The following is a 17,866-nucleotide window of genomic DNA, read 5'->3' as shown; positions in this document are numbered from 1 at the left end:
TCACCTCACCTCACACACATGTATAACTAAGTGGTAAAATCTGACTGCAGTCTTACATTACATCAAAAAGAAAAAAAAAAGAAAAAAATATTTGTTTTAAAGGATAGTATATCATTTTTTTTGGAAGTTAAACGAGAACTAAAAGAGAATCAATGACCCAGAGTTTCTGCACTTTCTAAAAATGGAAGAAATTCCTTACAGCAGACTAAAGAGTTAGCCCAGAAAAGGAAAGCAGTAACAAAGCAGATTATTTTCCCTACATTTTTAATGGATCAGATAAAGTATGGGCAGGTCAGCTCTGTGGAAGTGGGCATGAATTAGAAGAGGACTTTTACATGTCTTTCCCTCAGTGTAAGCTATAGTTTATTTTGAGTTGGCCAAGGTAGCTAGATTTGATGCAAACATTTAGCCAGGAGAGTTCTAAGATCTAAATGAACAGCACCAGCTCCTTTTCCCCAGCTACAGAGAGACAAATCTTTTCATGGTGGTCGTTATTTAACGACTCTAACTTTTTCGCTGAATTTTGGGATTTCCTTTTGCCTTGTGTAATTCTTATTCCTCAACTTCATTAAATTTCTCTATAGATTTCCATTCCTTGGAACAGACAACATCAACATAAACATCAAATACTTAACATCTCCAAGTTATGTCACTCCTTTACAATTTCATCTTGCTTTCCTACTTACTTCCTACTATTGTGTCCATTGCTAGTTAAATAACTTACCTGGACCTCCTTCTCTTCCAATGGTTTCCCCTGAATCCAAGCAACTGCCTGTGTCTTCTTCCCTAGAGCAACTGAAACTCTAAATGACATCACCCTCAACTATCTCATCTTTTTTTATTTAATAGACGACTCTGTAAAGCAAATAATCCCAGAAAATGGTGTTACATTCCCACATAAACGTAGATTTTACATTAAAAATAATGTAACAAGAAAAATTATGTTTTGTTTTGTATTGTTTTGGTTGGTTGGCAGCACCCGTGGCATGCAGAATTTCCCGGGTTAGGGATCAAACCAGCGCCGCATTAGTAACTCAAGCCACAGCAGTAACCTCACCAGGTCCTTAACCTGATAAGCCACCAAGGAACTCCATTACAACCATTTTTATTGTCAGATGGTTTTGTTTTTTTTAGGAATGCAATTCCCATCTTCTGACTTCCCCCGTCAAGATTCCATTCTCAAGGTAAAAGGAATAATAACCATAAAGTAAAAGAATTATTCACCATTTTCATTACTTTCCACACACCTTTTGCTCTCTAATCTTAATACTATTGTTTAACTACTTGAAAGTAAAAATAAGAGGACACATTTATCTGTAGTTAAAATGGCTTTTTTCCACTTTGAGTTTCCACTACAAATAGTTTATATGAGAAAAAATTCACTGATGTCTTATTTTGTTGCTTGGCCCAGTCTTAATCTCTTGTTGCCATTCAGCTGTAAATACCAACACCCCTACACACAATGTTACAGGCTTTCAAATCAATTAAATGACAGCATAGAGTCTAAGTTCTACTAGCAGAGAGACTAATTAAGGGATTTTGCTAGTACAAGCAAAAGTTAGTGTCAGAAAGGACCAAAAGCAGATACGTATTTTAAAAAGCATTTACTTTTCAGTCCATACCTTTAATTAGCTGTATCACTCCAGGGACTATAATTATCAGAATTGCTGTGAGCTTGCAAAAGGTTAGGAAAATCTGGATCCGGGCACTCCAGCTGACACTCATGCTATTCAGGACCATCACCACAGCTGCAAACAAACAGATGAAGTTACAAAAGGTGAATCCTCACGGGCATGAAGGCATCTTAGCTGCTGGCTACTCCAAGTGCCATCCATGAACCAACAGTGTTGCCATTACCTGGAGGTATTTTGGAAACGCAGAGTCTCAAGCATCACCCCAGATCTAAGGACCACAAGTCTGCATTTTAATAAGATCTCAAGGTGAGTTTTATTCACATTGAAGTTTGAGAAGCTTGGGTAAAACCCGCAGACAGGAAGGCGTTATCTCTTGTTGTTTGAATATGTCCATACAAGTGGGCAAATATTGTAGCACCCTAACCATTATATAAAAATATCATCTAAGCAAATTCTGAAGTCATTACATGCAATCAGATTGCTGAATGTGACTCTTTAGCTTGATATAGCAAGCAACTATGTCCTCCCTCAATGACTGCATGCATGTTCAGCAATCATGGTGCTCACACTCTGAAAAGGGCAGTATGTCCACAGGTTGGCTGGGACATTAGTTTTACTCTCAGGGCCATCCTTAGCCAGCATTTTTTGCATTTCCTCTCCACTTTCCAAACATCATAGCAAAGAGTGACTTTCAACCTACCCTAAATGTATAGGTTTCCAAGATATGTTTTGGGACTTGAAAAAAAATGTTGTGATGAATCCAAAAGAGTTCCCAGAGTAGGCTGCTCAGTGGGTCTGAAGCCAGAAGAATTTCCCTTTCTTAGTGATGCTGTCTACAGTGTCTGAGCAGTACTCAACTCTCTATTCCCCCTACTGGGACCCTGAGTACCTGGAGGAAGAACAGATATCATTCATCTCTCTATTGCTAGTATCCAGTTTCATCCCTAGCCCAGGAAGATAATCAATACAGTTTCATTGAATAAATGAATGAGCTGGATCTCAGTTTAAAAACAAAACAAAAAAAAACAACAAAAAAACTACTTTTAACAAGGAGGCACGAAATGAATGGTGACACTCTCAGACGCTGCCTCCTGTACTCTACTGGAATGACTTAATTATTCTAGACAGTAGATTTCAACTTTACACTCTTTCCAAAACCTTATGCTCTGCGTTACTTGACCCTAAATCCCCTACCCACCCAAAAAGCTACTTAATACTTAACATTTGCAGTTATTATCTATAAGTTTAATTTTTTAAGAGTGCATTCTCCCTAAACAACAAAAACATATGAAAATACTTTTTAGAGAATAAAAAAAAAGCACTTAAAGAATTCTTATAATTCAGGTGGCAATGAGAATGGGAAGTTTTCCATATGTACAGTAATGACCTTCACAGTTCCCATTGCATGAGATAATCATTAGCTCATTTCAGATGTAAGGATTGGTACAAATGCTATCAACACATATAATAGCAAAAATGTGTAAATATCCTAGACCCCCTAGAGGAAGGCTAATTAAGGTATACTTTTTAAAAAAGTTTAGTAGGCAGCTATTTAAAATCATAATGCAGTTAAATATTTATTAAACTAAAGGTGGTTCATGAAATATCACTAATACAGTAAATTCCATAGAGATGGACAGATGATAGATTGATGGATAGAGAGAGACAGATAGAAAGATAAAGACATTTTAGAAAAAGGAAAGGAAAAATTCTGAATTTACCAAAACATTAACAGAAGGTATCAATAGATGAAAGAATACTGAATGATTTTCAAGTATTAAATTTTATTTTCTACATTATTTTAATAATTTTATAATGAACACAAAACATTAAGTCAAAAATCAGTAAATTGAAAAAAAAATGCAGAGGCGGGAAGAATAAGGAACTAGCAGATCCCATACAAAATTAAATAGGAGGTTACTAATGATGAAATGTTTCAAAGGAGTAATGATAAAAATCTTTAGTCTGGCTGTAGTCCTAGATAAAATACATGGGAGGTGAAGGGAAAGGTTTGAAGCTGAAAACATGAAGAAACAGGCCCATTGCTGGTTGCCAAGTGCATTATTTTATCAGTGAAAAGATAAAAAATTATTCCCCCCATATAAAGCATTTGGTTATTGAAAATAATTTAATGCAACTCTGCTTGCTCTCATGTTCATCATCCAGTGATTCCTTTCCTTTTTCTATGCAAATGACTCTGTGATAAATGAGTCATCATATGAAAAGGATTTTTTTTTTAGTTAAGGAGATTCAGCATTGGTTTGAAATTAACTGGACTCATGTTCCCACTGAGAACAAAAGAGCACTGTTTGCTTTTAAATAGAGCTTCTAAAACCCAAAACACTATTTCTGAGAGTACTCCATTATGGAAAAGAGCTGTTGTATAGAAAGGAATGGGGAAAAAGGAGGAAGGTAGGAGAAAGAGAAAAAGGAATAGAGGAAGGAAAGGAAGGAAGGGAGAGAGGGAGGTGGGAAGGGAGGGAAGGAGAGGGGAAAAGGAAAAGGAAAAGAGAAATAGGCATTCTTATATTTGGAATCATATATTTGGGAAGAGGAAAGAGGGTTTACTACTTTCATAAAGAATACAAGAACTTAATGCCTACTGAAATAGAAAACAATGAGGTTGGAGAATTTTCTTTATATTTTGTGAAGTTTTTCTTAGAAAAATGGAAGACAAAAATCAAACAAATATAAGGAATTGATAATCTCACCTTGCTTTCCTTGCAGACAGCTAAAATTAAAATTCTCCTTAAGTCTGTTTTCTCTCAAAAATTTCTCAAAACCCTGCTGTATCTGAGCATCCAGACATTACCCTCCTTATTTGGTAAGCCAAATTCCAGCAGAGCTGTACCTCTATGAGCCTTATAGCTTCACAGGTAACAAGGCAGCCAGTACAGAGGCACTGAGAAGGTCCTCAAGTCGCTAGAACTGCTGTTCCATCATGTGTCTTCACAGAGAAATTTAAGTCTACCTATGTTGCTTATCCAACAATATTGAAAATGGATTTGGGATTCACTAAGTGCAAGAGCTTTCAGAGTTTCTAAAACAAATAATATCTACTTTGGTTTTTATACACTATATATCCACCTTGTAATCATCAAAGAAATTTGAACAAGCTTTCATCCTCATTTTGGATAATATGGATATCCATATTATCCATATGGATAATAACTGCTAATTTCCTGCATTAGGAATTACTCACATAAATCTGAGCTTATTATTATTATTTGGTTCACCTTAAATATTACCCAAATAAAAATAGATGGGTATATGGTTTTATTTACTTATTAATGACTCAGTTTCCTAAGAACTGAAATACAGCAATGAAAGCCATATGTATAAATCCCAGCAATCAGAAATATATATTGAAGAGAGTTGTTTTTGAAGAGGATGTTTAGGGGAGTATTAAAAACTGATGCCATGATTTCAATATTTAAGTATTAAGACTAGCAAGTATTTCTTTCTGCACTTCCATAACCCGTCTGTCTTTTGTTTTCTAGAATGAGATTATTGAGCCTGGATATATTGAGTTTTCTCCCAGGATCAGGTTCTCCCTGGGTCCTGACTTCTGACTTCTTTGTGCTAAACTGCTAAAATATATGGACACTGGATGGATGTGACACAGTAAGCTAAAGTGAATTGTTCCACTGTTCTTTATACCACATGCCTGGGTTGCCTTTGTCTCTTCACTGGCATTCATTTCCTGTATGCTTTAATTTCAGAGAAGCTATGTAGCAATAAACACTTTTACAAAGCAGAGAGACTCTATCTGAGATCTCGCTCTTGGGAACAAAAATGGTAAGCATTAAAAAAGTATACACTATTGTTATGACAGACATTGTGCAAAGACTTTACATAAATAATGTTATTTAATCCTTATATATGACACAGTTACCATTATTGGCTTTATTTTTCGATGAGCGGCTGAGAATCCAGATATTACTTAACTTGCCTGTGTTCACAAAGGTAAGTGTGAAGATAGAACTGGAGCCAGGTGAGCTGACTCCAGAGTCCACACTTTTACCACTGGTTCATAGGAAACAATGAGGAAGTAGCTCAAAAAATATATTGATGTCATTAGTATACCTAGTTCTTTCAAACTTCTGATGGCTCTTCCTCTCTGCTAAGGATTTCAGGTCATGTTGATTCCACATTTGTCATCCTCCTAGAGTATGGTGGTTGTCCTGCAGACCTTGTATTTTTCAATCCTATGTATATCTACCTAACAATCAGTAGTCATTTAGTTACCATAGAAAAGACTAACTTCAGGACAGAGCTACTCTTTGTGCAATATGTGAAATGCTAGCCAAGAACTGGTCCTAAATTTTCTTTCATGTAGTTTAATGATGCCAGGAAAATACAGTTTTAGAAAAGAAAATGTAGTAATGCATTTGTAGAAATGGCTAATTTTTTTCTCATGATGCAATCACAAGTGTCATTTTGTTTGCTTCTCCCAGTGATTTCCACAAGTTAGAAGAAGAAAGCAGTGCTCTTTATTCACCTACGTGAACTAAAGTTGTAATAAAACTGAGATTCAGAGAGGTTGTTAGGGATGCATCTGGGACCAGATCTCACATTTTAAGGAAAGTATTTTTATTATAACATTCTGCCATTTAAGTGTATACTTATAATGGGGTCTAGTTTCAGGAGACCAGGACAAAAAACTATATATCATTTTAAATAATGAACATGCTTCAATGTTTTTTGAAGCTACAAGAAGCATGAAAATTCATGGAGTTCCATGGAAAGTAAAGGGAGCAATGTCAGCATGAAGCTAGAGGAGAGAAGATAAATGTGTTTTAAGACTTCCCAGTTCAACTTCTATATGCCTGACATGTTTACCAGAACAGATAGCATTTGAGGTAAGTAAAATTTTTCCATGTTCATTAATTTCACAGAAATTAAGTAGAATACTTTAAAAGGGAGGAGGGGTAAATTAGAATTTAGTAACGCCCCCCTCCCATCCCATGCTCGTTTCTCAAGTAGTTGGTTACTACTTCACAAACCTGGAAATTCCTTTTCATGTATGATTTGATTGTAGCAAGATCTTTCAGATTTATTCTTGCTCTACACTTGAACCAGAGAATTCAAACTACTACAAACTGTTTCCTCCCCTCCTACAGGGGGATACAGGAAAGCAGTTCATGCAATTAAACTGTATTTTCTACAACTCACTAACCTTCCGGCCCCTAGCAGGCAGAAAATCACCTATCCTCACTTTGAACACTGCAGAATGTGAGCGATTTGCCCCCAGGTAAGTTTCCCCTTCTCCATTTCCATCTCCACCTGCAGTGTCTCCATTAAAGCTAAATTCCTCTCAAAGACAGTTTGACTTTGCCAATTAGGCCACTGATTTACATTACCTGCCTGAGACATAAGAATATCTAGTTTCCTCTTTCAGTGCTTCGGATTCTAGGAAGGCATTTCCTCAAAAGCTCAAGCTTGCAAAAGGGACTTCAAGATTTGCAAACTAGCGTTATAACTAACGGCAAAAATAGGCGGACATGGCTAAGTTCATCCGTGATGATTTACTCAGGCCCTTTGTTAGCTGTTCCTTCACCCACTCTACTATGGGAGTTTTGTAAACTGCAACCTACTTAATCATTCTTACCTATAATTGCTTTCAAATTTTCTTTAGAACAGTATCTACTTAGGCCCCTACAACACAAAGTACCCCTTTAAAAAGTTTAATAGAATTGGGAAAAATAAGAAAATAGTAACCTAGACTTGCCAAAGTAGTAATATGTTACCATTATCCACCTCATTTCAAATCTATCCCAACCCGTCATAGATTTGTAAATGTTTACATAATATCCACTGAAAGTCTGCTACTAGAGCTTTTAATTAGTAACCTCTTCTAGCAATTGGCAGAGCTCTCAAAAAATGCTACCCCTACCTTTCTCTTTTCAAATGTAGTAACTGGGGTATGATGGAACCTCAGTCAGCTGAGGGACAAGAATAAAACAGATACAACAATGGTTATGGATCCAGTCCCTCAATGGAATGCCAGACTTACAGAGAACTTTCTAAGGGAGAAGCGCTCTGCTAAAAGTCTTAAAAATCTGACTAATTTCATCCTTCCTCAGCCATTAAAGATAATTTTATCTTTTCACAGGTGTTTTACCAATAAGTAAAACTGACACAAACAGGGGTTTAATATTTAGCCCCGAATCGCATAACTCAAACTGTGACACTAAATTTCAATTCCAGGTTGTCTGCTTCCAAGCCTGAGCTATAACTATTATGCTAAGATGGTTCAAAAATTCAAAAATTTGTGATATTAAATCTGAACATCACATTGAACAAGATTGTGACAAAAATATTATTTTATTTCTCATGAAAGTTTTAAACAAATACTGACTGAGCACACAACATGCTAGGTGTTATGTATAAGTAGCTACCATTCATAATTTGTTCTTTAAAAATATTTGGCATTATCCAAAACATTTTACATACATCATCTCTTTTAATATCATTTAATCCTCACAAGACACTTTATGAGACTGGGCATGATGTACAGATAAGAACACTGAGATGCAGAAAGGTTAAAGGACTTGCCCATAAATTTCACATCTGTTGTGTATGTTAAGGGCAAGATGAATCAAACACATCATTACCTCTTCAGAACTTGGAAATGTCTAACTCCAGTATTTTTATCTTTCTTCAGAGATTTCGCAGTATAACTATGTGTGTATGTTTTTTAGATGAAGTGAGGAATCCAGGATGAGCCTATTTAAATTCAGAAATACATCTACCTAGCACTAGAGATGTGTAATTACTCGTTCCTGCTAACTAACCACTCTCCTCTCTACTGTCAAATATTCACCTCTCTCTTTGTTGTTCACTGAACGACTTCAGCCTGAGGATGCAGTTCAGTTTTTCCCGTGTAGCTGTTTCCAAGTAGTTCAAACTTTAATCAAATGGGATCATATTGATTCTTAAATCAGTGATTCAGTTAATATCTTTAAGTGATCATTTCCCATCATATTCAAGGGTTTGGTATTTAGATTCTTAAAATAAGGGCTTTGAGTCATAACTGTCTTCATATCATTTACGTAATGTTGTGCAGTTCCTCTTTTTTTTATTTCCTCTTCTAAAGGAAGTTCTAAGATCTGTGCCCACTAAGCAACAACAAAAAAGAACCACTTCTTCATTTGGAGACCATAAAGTAGTTGAGAAATGCTACTAATAGTCAAATATTGAAAGAAGACTCTTACCATGACCAGTGATGGGATGGATAAAATCCTAACATTGAGAGTGAGAGCCACTAACACTGAACACACTATACACACCCAACACAGAAACATCACTCCATGAGGATAAGTGCATTACAATTCAACATGTCATCACTGAGCAAGGATAATTCTAATTCCAAATGAAAATCCATAAAATAATTAGGCTTTCATCCATAAACCTCTCTTATAGGTACAATCCAGTTGCTATATTACTAAAAAGATAATTTTTTGTTTGTTTGCCTGTTTTAAAAGATTAGCCATCATATCTACTGACCCAGTGCAAAACTGGCATGTAATCTAATATCAGGGATCACTCCAAATCCTTATTCTTTTCTTTATTTAACACAATTTTGGCAAGGAACTTTAAGCACAAAGAACACTATGTGGGAAGCAGTCCCACCAGGAAACAGTCTCAAGAAACTTGGTCTCCAATCACTTTTGTGAGGATTTTTTTTTTTTTTTTAGATTTACACCTATAATACTCACTTATGCCCACAGCTGTAATGAGCTTGATTGCAAGTTCAGGAATTTCACATTGAATAAAAAATGGTTCCAGAATGTAGCGTCCAAATGCCAGAGATATCACAGCAGTGGCTGCAGGGCTAGGAAAAAAGAATTTAGGTTAACCATAGGAAAAAAAAAATAGCATCTTCACTGAACTTTGTCTACCTGGATGTACTGTAAACCAGCAAATGGAACATTTAAAGTCTATAATTTTTAGAACTCCGTATTTAATTAGGTTGTCCTAGACATTCCAAATGAAAGATTGGCTACAGCTCTGGTGGCTAGTTTTTAAACTTCACATCTCCTTGGGAACAAGCATGGGTATGGTTGATTTTGCCATACCCTTCCATATTTGACATTTTATTAAAATTCTAGTATATTACTTGAGATCCTGACAGAGCTGAGTCTCACAAGAAATAATCTTCTTTCTCAGCAAGTCAACAGTTAAATTCCAGCACACTAAGAACATGTTAACAATGCAGTTCTAATGGGTTGGGGCATGGTCAGGAAAAGAACATAAAACTCAACTTAAGAAGTTAGTATTAATAAGTGGTCATTACATACATATATACTTATATTCTCTCTCTCTCTCTCTCTCTCTCTCTCTCTATATATATATATATATATATATATATATATATATATGGTATTAGTCTTATTTTTCCATGCAGACAAAAAAACTTGGAGTCAATAATTATTTTTAATTCCAAAGAAATATTTAGATGCAAAGTATACATTGAAAAATAAAAGTATTCTTATAATTTTATAAATGGAGAAAATTTGCATGAGATAAGAAAATGAAAATAAGTTCAGGTATGTAGTAAAATAGGTAAAAACCCCCTTCTATTTTAATTCTTCAACTATTTCTCTGAGATCATTGTACATGCCTTTTCAGTTTAAATATACCCACACATGAACACGTATTCGTTAGATACACAGGCAAGTCCATGGAATTATCTCATTTCTCATTGCCAGTTCTCCCTTTAGCTTATCTTCCTTCTCGTGGTTACCCAACACCCATGTCCAACTCCTAGACTATCAGAAAACCAACCACCACTATGTGTTCCAACCTTGGCCTTCTATACTACACAGTACCATGGATTTCTTGATTTTTTTTTCTTTTCCTAGAGAACCCCTTCCTTATCCCAACAAGACTATTTCTCTTGGTCTCCATCAATCATAATTTTTTGATGTATGTATTACATCATGTCATCTTGGTGCTTTCAAAACCTGCTCAGGATATACAAAATGCCTTCAGTTCAAGGCTCCATCTGGTCTAAGCTGTTCCTTCCTCTTCAGTTGGCTTCTTTCCACTAGAAGGATCTGAATCACCTTTGCCCAGAGCTCCTGCAACTCACTGACAGTTTCTCCCAGCTCAGGTCTTAGTTCAATTTTCTGTTGCCCAAAGGAGCATCTCCAATTCACTGATTGGGTTAGATTCCCAGGGTACTCTCTCTTGCTGAACCCCATGACATTCCTCTCACAGTGCATATCACAGTAGCAACTTCATATTCACTTAATTACTTCTTGATTGATAACTATTTCTCTCACTTGACCCTAAGCTCCATGAGCATAAAACTGTGTCCATCTTGATCACTATTTCATCCCCAGTGTTTTGTACAATGTTTTGTCATAGAGTAGAAACCCAGTGAACGGTGACTATATGTTGAATGTGTAAATTCAAATGACTCCTGCAATGCACTGATGTGTGATATTTCTTCCCTTGAAATTGGTGTTTTATGGATTACTTCTGACAAGAGGTATTCTGAAGCACAATAGTAAGTATTTAGGGACGATGGGTGTTTTCTTTTTTTCTTTTTTCTTTTTTTTTTGTCTTTTTGCCATTTCTTGGGCTGCTTCCCGCAGCATATGGAGTTTACCAGGCTAGGAGTCGAATCGGAGCTGTAGCTGCCAGCCTATACCACAGCCACAGCAACACGGGATCTGAGCCACATCTGCGACCTACACCACAGCTCACGGCAACACCGGATTCTTAACCCACTGAGCAAGGCCAGGGATCGAACCCACAACCTCATGGTTCCTAGTCGGATTTGTTAACCACTGAGCCATGACGGGAACTCTGACCATGGGTGTTTTCAACGGAAGAGAAATATTAAAGTACCAAGGTATCTTGTTACCCCTCAAGTCATTCGTTACTTTGCCCATGTGAAAGACCAACTAAGTAATGTGAGTCCAATATTACAAAGAAATCTATGAACCCACTGAAAAAGCTTCCAGAATACACCTGGGTAATTTCTTCTGTAAACACATATACACACTGTGAAGTAGCTCTCTTGTGATTAAAGTAGCATTTGATTATGAACTACTTGAGAATAGGAACCGTGGCTCACTCCACCATAAATCTCTTTAACTTGGTGTAAATCATTCAGTAGCAGTTTGTAGAATGAATGAATAAATGAATGAGCACTGTACTGGTACTACTATTGCAAAAGGAAGGATAATGGTCATCATAAGACCAAAGCTTGGCTAATTAGCCAATACAATGAGCCAATACATGACTGAAGAGGGACTCAAGTCCAGTTTGAGTCAGGCTCCAAAGCCTGCCCTCCTCACAGGCCAGCACTCTAAATAAGTAGCATATTCATTTGAAAGCTGAGCATGTTGTATTCAGCATACTACAACCTTAATCTGTCAGTCACTTATTCAAAAAGAGTTTAATATTTGACAATCAGGGCACTGAAATAAGTAGTATAAGGGTTACAAAAAGTACTTGAAATGCTTGCAGTTTTAACAGGGAAGTGGTACAGATTCCTAAAATATTAAAGTAAGAATATAAGATACCATGTTCAGTGCCAAATGAGAAGCAGAGACTGCATTTTTTCAGAATAATTAAGAGAGGAAAGAAATACTATAAACTAGAGTGAACAGGTAATTAATGGTGGAAAAGATAGAATTTAAATTGGCCTTTGAAGAGTAATATTCGGATTATTAGTAAGGAGTGGAAGACACATCCCAAGCAAATCCGAGATTTTAGAAAAGGAACAAAATAGCTCTTTATAATTATCTCATTATAATAAGTTTTAAATAATGCACAATTGTTTAAGATGAGAACAGACTTAACAAAGAAGTAAATACTTTTCTAAACTCTTTGCTAAAAAAGAGACTCCTAGGGCTATAAAAACCAAGATTAGTGTTAAGTCAATACTTATTAGCTCTGCATTAGCCACTTAGTCCAAATGACAGGATAAAAGCTCACAGGAGCTCTCAACTGTGTAGGTCTGATAAGTTTACAGTAAGAGCAAGTTTCTCTAGTTACTTTTGTTAAACTCTGTAATCATAATGTGCTAGGCACATTTCATGGAAGCCGTTTGCCTTAAGGATACGCCAAACTTCTCATGTGACATCATAAGTTTCCCACAAAGTTGGAGGAAATGTGCTATTCAGAGTGACTTAGCATTATTTGGTTTGATTTTAAACCAAGACAATCAGGAAGAGGAACATATTTTTACAACAATAAAATCAAAGCTTTTCGCAACTATAGTTCACTGGTTTGTTTAACGTGAGGATATGAGTCATTTATGACAAGTGAAGTTTTGTTTTTTTCCGTAATATAAAAGTTGGTGACATACTAAGTGGTGAGGAACAGAAGTTTCCTAGTCATGCAACGTGAGTAAACTAAAACGACTTAATAGTGTAATGTACAAGAAGAAAAACCCCAGTTCCTAGCATAACACTTAATTTTGTCTAATTATGATTTATAATCAAACAAAATGTCTGATTTATCAAGGCAGATTTTGATGCTTCACATTCTTTTCAGGTCAATATCTTTCCTGAAAATGTCATAGAGAATAACTGAATACTAACACAGAGTAGATGCTTTAAAAGTTTGGCATAGGTAGCAAACTACTGCCAGTGGCAAAACTGCATGAAATAAAAACCTTCAGAAAGGTATTTCATTACAGATTTTATGTCTGAAAGTAGATGTGCTTACCACATAGTCACATGACATGCATATTTCTAATTACATGAAATAATCAAGGTGATTCAAAACAGCATATAATGAGTAAGTTTATTTTTCCTTAATGCCTTCTATCTAGGTTCTTACCGTATTATGAGCAGTTCTACCCAGACTCGCACAAAAGCTGGTAATGGTCCGAAAACTTCCAGAATATATGTGTAGTGACCACCAGATTTCTTTATGCTTGTTCCCAACTCAGCATAGGACAAGGCTCCTGTGAAATATTTATAATAAAAAGACGCAAAGTTAAAATATTACCAAGTCATCCAGAAGTAGAATGCATTCAACGTTTATGTTGTGTGAAATGCTACTACATCCTTTGGTCTGAATGACATCCTTTTTCAAAATAAACAGCAGTCATCTAATTCCAAAGAGTCTCCAAATTCATCTTGTTAACTTCCTCACATTTGAGATCTAGTTCATTCTACTCAAACAATGTAATTTTACTTAAAATAGCAAAGACAAACTTCTAAAACAATATCATATTATGAAGAATTTTCAATCTCGAACCTGGGAACAAGGGAAAAAGTGAAGACAAATGCCAAAAATACTAACATATTTTTTGAAGAATATAACTTCACATCAAGACAAGGAATTATCCCAAAAGGACTTCATTCCACTAAGATTCCTTTTAATAAATGATATTTCTGGGGTACATCAAAATAAGTAAGATTTATCTGCTTTGCAGAAAAGTATGGACTCAAGGCCTTGTAAGGCTTTACTTCATCTGTGGGATATGTTTTGCTTGTCAACAAAATGAATTTTAACTCAGATATTCTACTTTTAGGAAAGTTTTTCCTGGATGTTTTTGAAGAATATACTCTGGGTGGTTGAAATAACATAAAAACCTCTTTAAAAAGAAGAGCTATAACATTAATGTACATTAGGTAAAATTAACTACAGACCAAATATTAACATTTAGCAATAAAATTCACATGGACTTGAGCAAGTTACATAACCTCCCAAAACCTCAGGTTCATCATCTATAAAATTAAAAATCATAATTATTACCTCATTAGGGGTTTGTATATATAAATATGAAAATATGTGCCAAGGACAGTACCTGGGCCTGACACACAGAAAACACCTCATGAAATATAGCAATATGTATTGATGTGAGCAATTATAAAGAAAATGGAAAATATATCTTGATGTTATGTGAAAAGTTCTATCCATACTGCTAAGTACTTAAATGTAAGACCTAATTTCTGCCTTAGCTACTTTGGAGACTAAAAGTGTGGCAAATTATTACTAATCAGTAAAGCTTCAGGTGGAACAGTCCAACATTAATATATTTTCGATATTCCATAAAATCTTACTGTTATTTATCCTATTCTTAAAACTAGTACTGCATCTGAATCACCTGGGAGGACTTTTATTTAAAAATAAGAACAAATGCTAAGGCCATACCCCAGAACTACTCTCTAACCAAGAGAGACCAGAGTCTCCAGTAGAGGCATCCAAGTAGGTCCAATATTTTAAAATTTGCATAGCTAATTCTAGAGTAACTAGCCTACAGATTGATATTTGCAGATCACCGATACAGTTTGTCTAGTTTATAACTCGTTTTAACAGGTTGCAATTTACTGTATTTGGAAACCAGCTGCCATGTTGGCAGGCTATACAAAAGAGCACCTAATATGAAATGTTACGGGAAAGTGTCCTATGTACCTCAGAACTTATCGCCAGAGAATCAATACCTAGACCTATGTGTGCTTTTCTGAAATTCTAGAATGGTTGTCCCAGGTTTAAATTTAGTTCCTGGAGAAATGAAATTTTCATGTAAAAATCTCAAGCCCCAAATAACCACTTTTACCCATATGAAAAAAGTTCAAAACAGAAGGTAAGGATCCATGTATTGACCCTGGCTTTAAAAAATTATAAACCAAATTTTTTACTCTTACTCCCAGAGTTCTAGAGCTTTAAGACCAAGGATTTTTTTTCCCCTTCTATTTGCTTTGCTTCCTGTTAAGAAAACACTCCTGTCAAAGGCTCCTTGTGGCTTAAGTGACAAATGCAATACAAATGTAGATTAGTACAGAAGCATACTCCCTGCAATTAGTAATCACCCATGTGTAAGCTTAGCTAGTTTCTTTAGCATTTTTTCCCCCTGAACTTCTTGAGGCAAAAGCATATTCTCACAGTTGAAATCAATGTTACTTTAATCAGTTTAATGCTGAGAGCCATTCATTTTATTCTATCAGAATAACATTTTGTTGGGTACAAAAATGGAATCACATAGTGGGAGTTACCGCACATAGTATGCAAAATCATGGAAACTGGTGATGGTTTTGCCAACTAGTAATTGATATAGGCTGAATATACCAAGTGTTGTAGAAGATTAAGAAAGCCCTAGGGTATACAAAGTCATTTAAGAAGGTAAACAATTAGGTTTCTCTGTGTCTATAAATATACATGCCACTCCATATGAATACAACAAACTCTTGGCAAACACCTAAAAATAAGTCCTCTGCAGATCTTTCCACACTAAAAGTTTTGTTTTAACAAATTTTATCTAAAATATATTCTTCCCAATAATGGAAGTTTGAGTTCTTTAGATGAATATTCAAACTAACGCATTAAAACATTACAAGGCCTTAAGAATAAGTGGATTGTTATGTGTAGGACTGAGAGTTTGTACTTAGTAATAGCGTTAGTACCTTTAAAAATGAATCCTTTGGAGCATGATAATGTGAGAAAATAGAAAGTATACATGTATGTGTAACTGGGTCACCATGCTGTACAGTAGAAAAAAAAATTGTATTGGGGAAATAACAATTACAAAAATATTTTTAATAAATAAAAAGATTTTAAAAAATAATACGTCCTTTGGGCATCAAAACACAGTATTTGCCAGAGAAGAGCACAAATGTCTTATACACTTTTTCCATAGCATAAGTAAAAATTTCATTCTCTTGACCATCCACCAGTTTTTGCCACCTTTACAACAAACTGAGGTGTCTTTCTAATAATTTGCCCACCTCATTAGGGGTCATTTATTAACTCTTTCCTATTAATCATTAAATCAATAGAAGAGATCTAGATTTTGAAGAAAAATAATAATCATACTTCTACCAGATCTGTTCAGACTAACTCAGCAGACAGGTGGATAAATTGGTCTCTGGAGACCAAGTGAACTGGCAATGAAGAAAAGAGAGTCTGTGCAAACACAGCAAACCAACAACCAATTCCAATTGTATAATTTTTACTGCAAAAGTTTATAGGTACTGGAGAGAGATAAAAGGTTGAAAGAATAAAAGATGCTCGGACCCTTGCAATATTCCCACTTATGATAGGGAATGAATTATGTGCCGTCACTTTCACATCAAGGACTTTTTAAAGAATACTAGGAACTAACAAACACATGAAGTTAAAACATTAAAATGGAAAAGATTTCCACCCATTTGTTTTGCGAATAAAAAGTGAGTAAAACTTCTGTTGAACACTCAGTTCCGTGCTAAACAGGCCACACCAGGTTTCACTTCACAGGTGTTTCATTTGGACTGCCAGCTGCCAAGATGTCCCAGACACACTAACTGAGCACAAGTACTACTCGGTACAGAAAGCTCACAGGTATTTTACTGGGTCATCAAAGTTAGCCTTAATGTTCATTGCCACAGAGGAAAGTAAGAAAAATAGTCTGTGGAAAAGTGAACACAGCCTACGAGAAGCAATTTCAAGGAATTCAGGAGTCTGCCAACAGTGGACACTGCGTTTGAATAGTTTGCATACCTCCTCCCCAAATCAGAAAATCTGGAGTGGCCTGTGCCATTCATTCACTCCTCCGTAGAAATGAACCTCTGCTCTCCCTGAGAGGAAACTGCTGCGCTCCCCAGACACACCCCAGGGAAGCAGCTGCACTCACCAAACAGTGACAGGACCCCGCATACGGTCCAGACGACCAGGGACAAGCCCACGCTGCCCGTGTTCTGGAGCACGCCCTTAGGAGAGATGAAGATCCCTGCTCCGATGATGGTTCCGATGATGATGGAGATTCCTCTCAACAGAGTGATTTTCTTCTTCAGCACAACTTTCTCCTGCCCAGGTGGCTCCCTGCCGCCCAGGGAGGGCAGCCTCCCGTGAACATTCCCCTGCAGGTAACCTCCATTGGAGATGGTGGACACCACAGGCTTTCTGACCATTGTAGTTACCCGCAGGGGAGAAAAGGAAGTAGCAAAAAAGTACAAAATAAATAAATAAATAAAAATAAACCCCCTAAACTTTCAACTTTGGTGCCTGTTGGTGTTTCTTGACTGATGGTTCTCTTCCTCTTTGCTTTCAGATTCCTTCTCAGTTGTTACTGGGCTCACAGGTAAAAATGCTCAGGTATATTTTTGCCTTCAGCAATCTAATTACTCCTGAGAAACACCTGTGTGTTCGGTCATGGTGTTCTGGTTCCTCCACCTCCCCGACTACCTCTGCTGCTGCCTCTGCTGCTGCTGCCGCCCTATCATTACAGACCAGCTCAGCTTCCTCGTGGGCTGGTATTTAAGCTCCTGCCTGTCACACAAACT

At 36.2% G+C, this 17,866-nt stretch overlaps 1 protein-coding gene across 1 annotated transcript in view; it reads right to left on the bottom strand.

The window, feature by feature from the left end:
* The window catches only part of SLC7A11 (solute carrier family 7 member 11), an 80,052-nt gene extending 62,232 nt beyond the window's left edge, over positions 1–17,820 (bottom strand). The window contains exons 1-4 of the mRNA XM_047798886.1: positions 17,218–17,820; positions 13,440–13,566; positions 9,356–9,471; positions 1,623–1,748 (exon numbers count right to left, since the gene is read on the bottom strand). Of these exons, the coding sequence (XP_047654842.1) occupies positions 1,623–1,748; positions 9,356–9,471; positions 13,440–13,566; positions 17,218–17,494 (646 nt within the window). The 5' untranslated portion in view covers positions 17,495–17,820. The remainder of the gene's footprint in view (positions 1–1,622; positions 1,749–9,355; positions 9,472–13,439; positions 13,567–17,217) is intronic.
* Positions 17,821–17,866: the final 46 nt, after the last annotated feature.

The sequence above is a fragment of the Phacochoerus africanus genome, chromosome 10 (assembly GCF_016906955.1).
Source record: "Phacochoerus africanus isolate WHEZ1 chromosome 10, ROS_Pafr_v1, whole genome shotgun sequence".
In the NCBI taxonomy this organism is placed as follows: Eukaryota; Metazoa; Chordata; class Mammalia; order Artiodactyla; family Suidae; genus Phacochoerus; species Phacochoerus africanus.
This window is presented reverse-complemented; position numbering and strand designations above follow the sequence as displayed.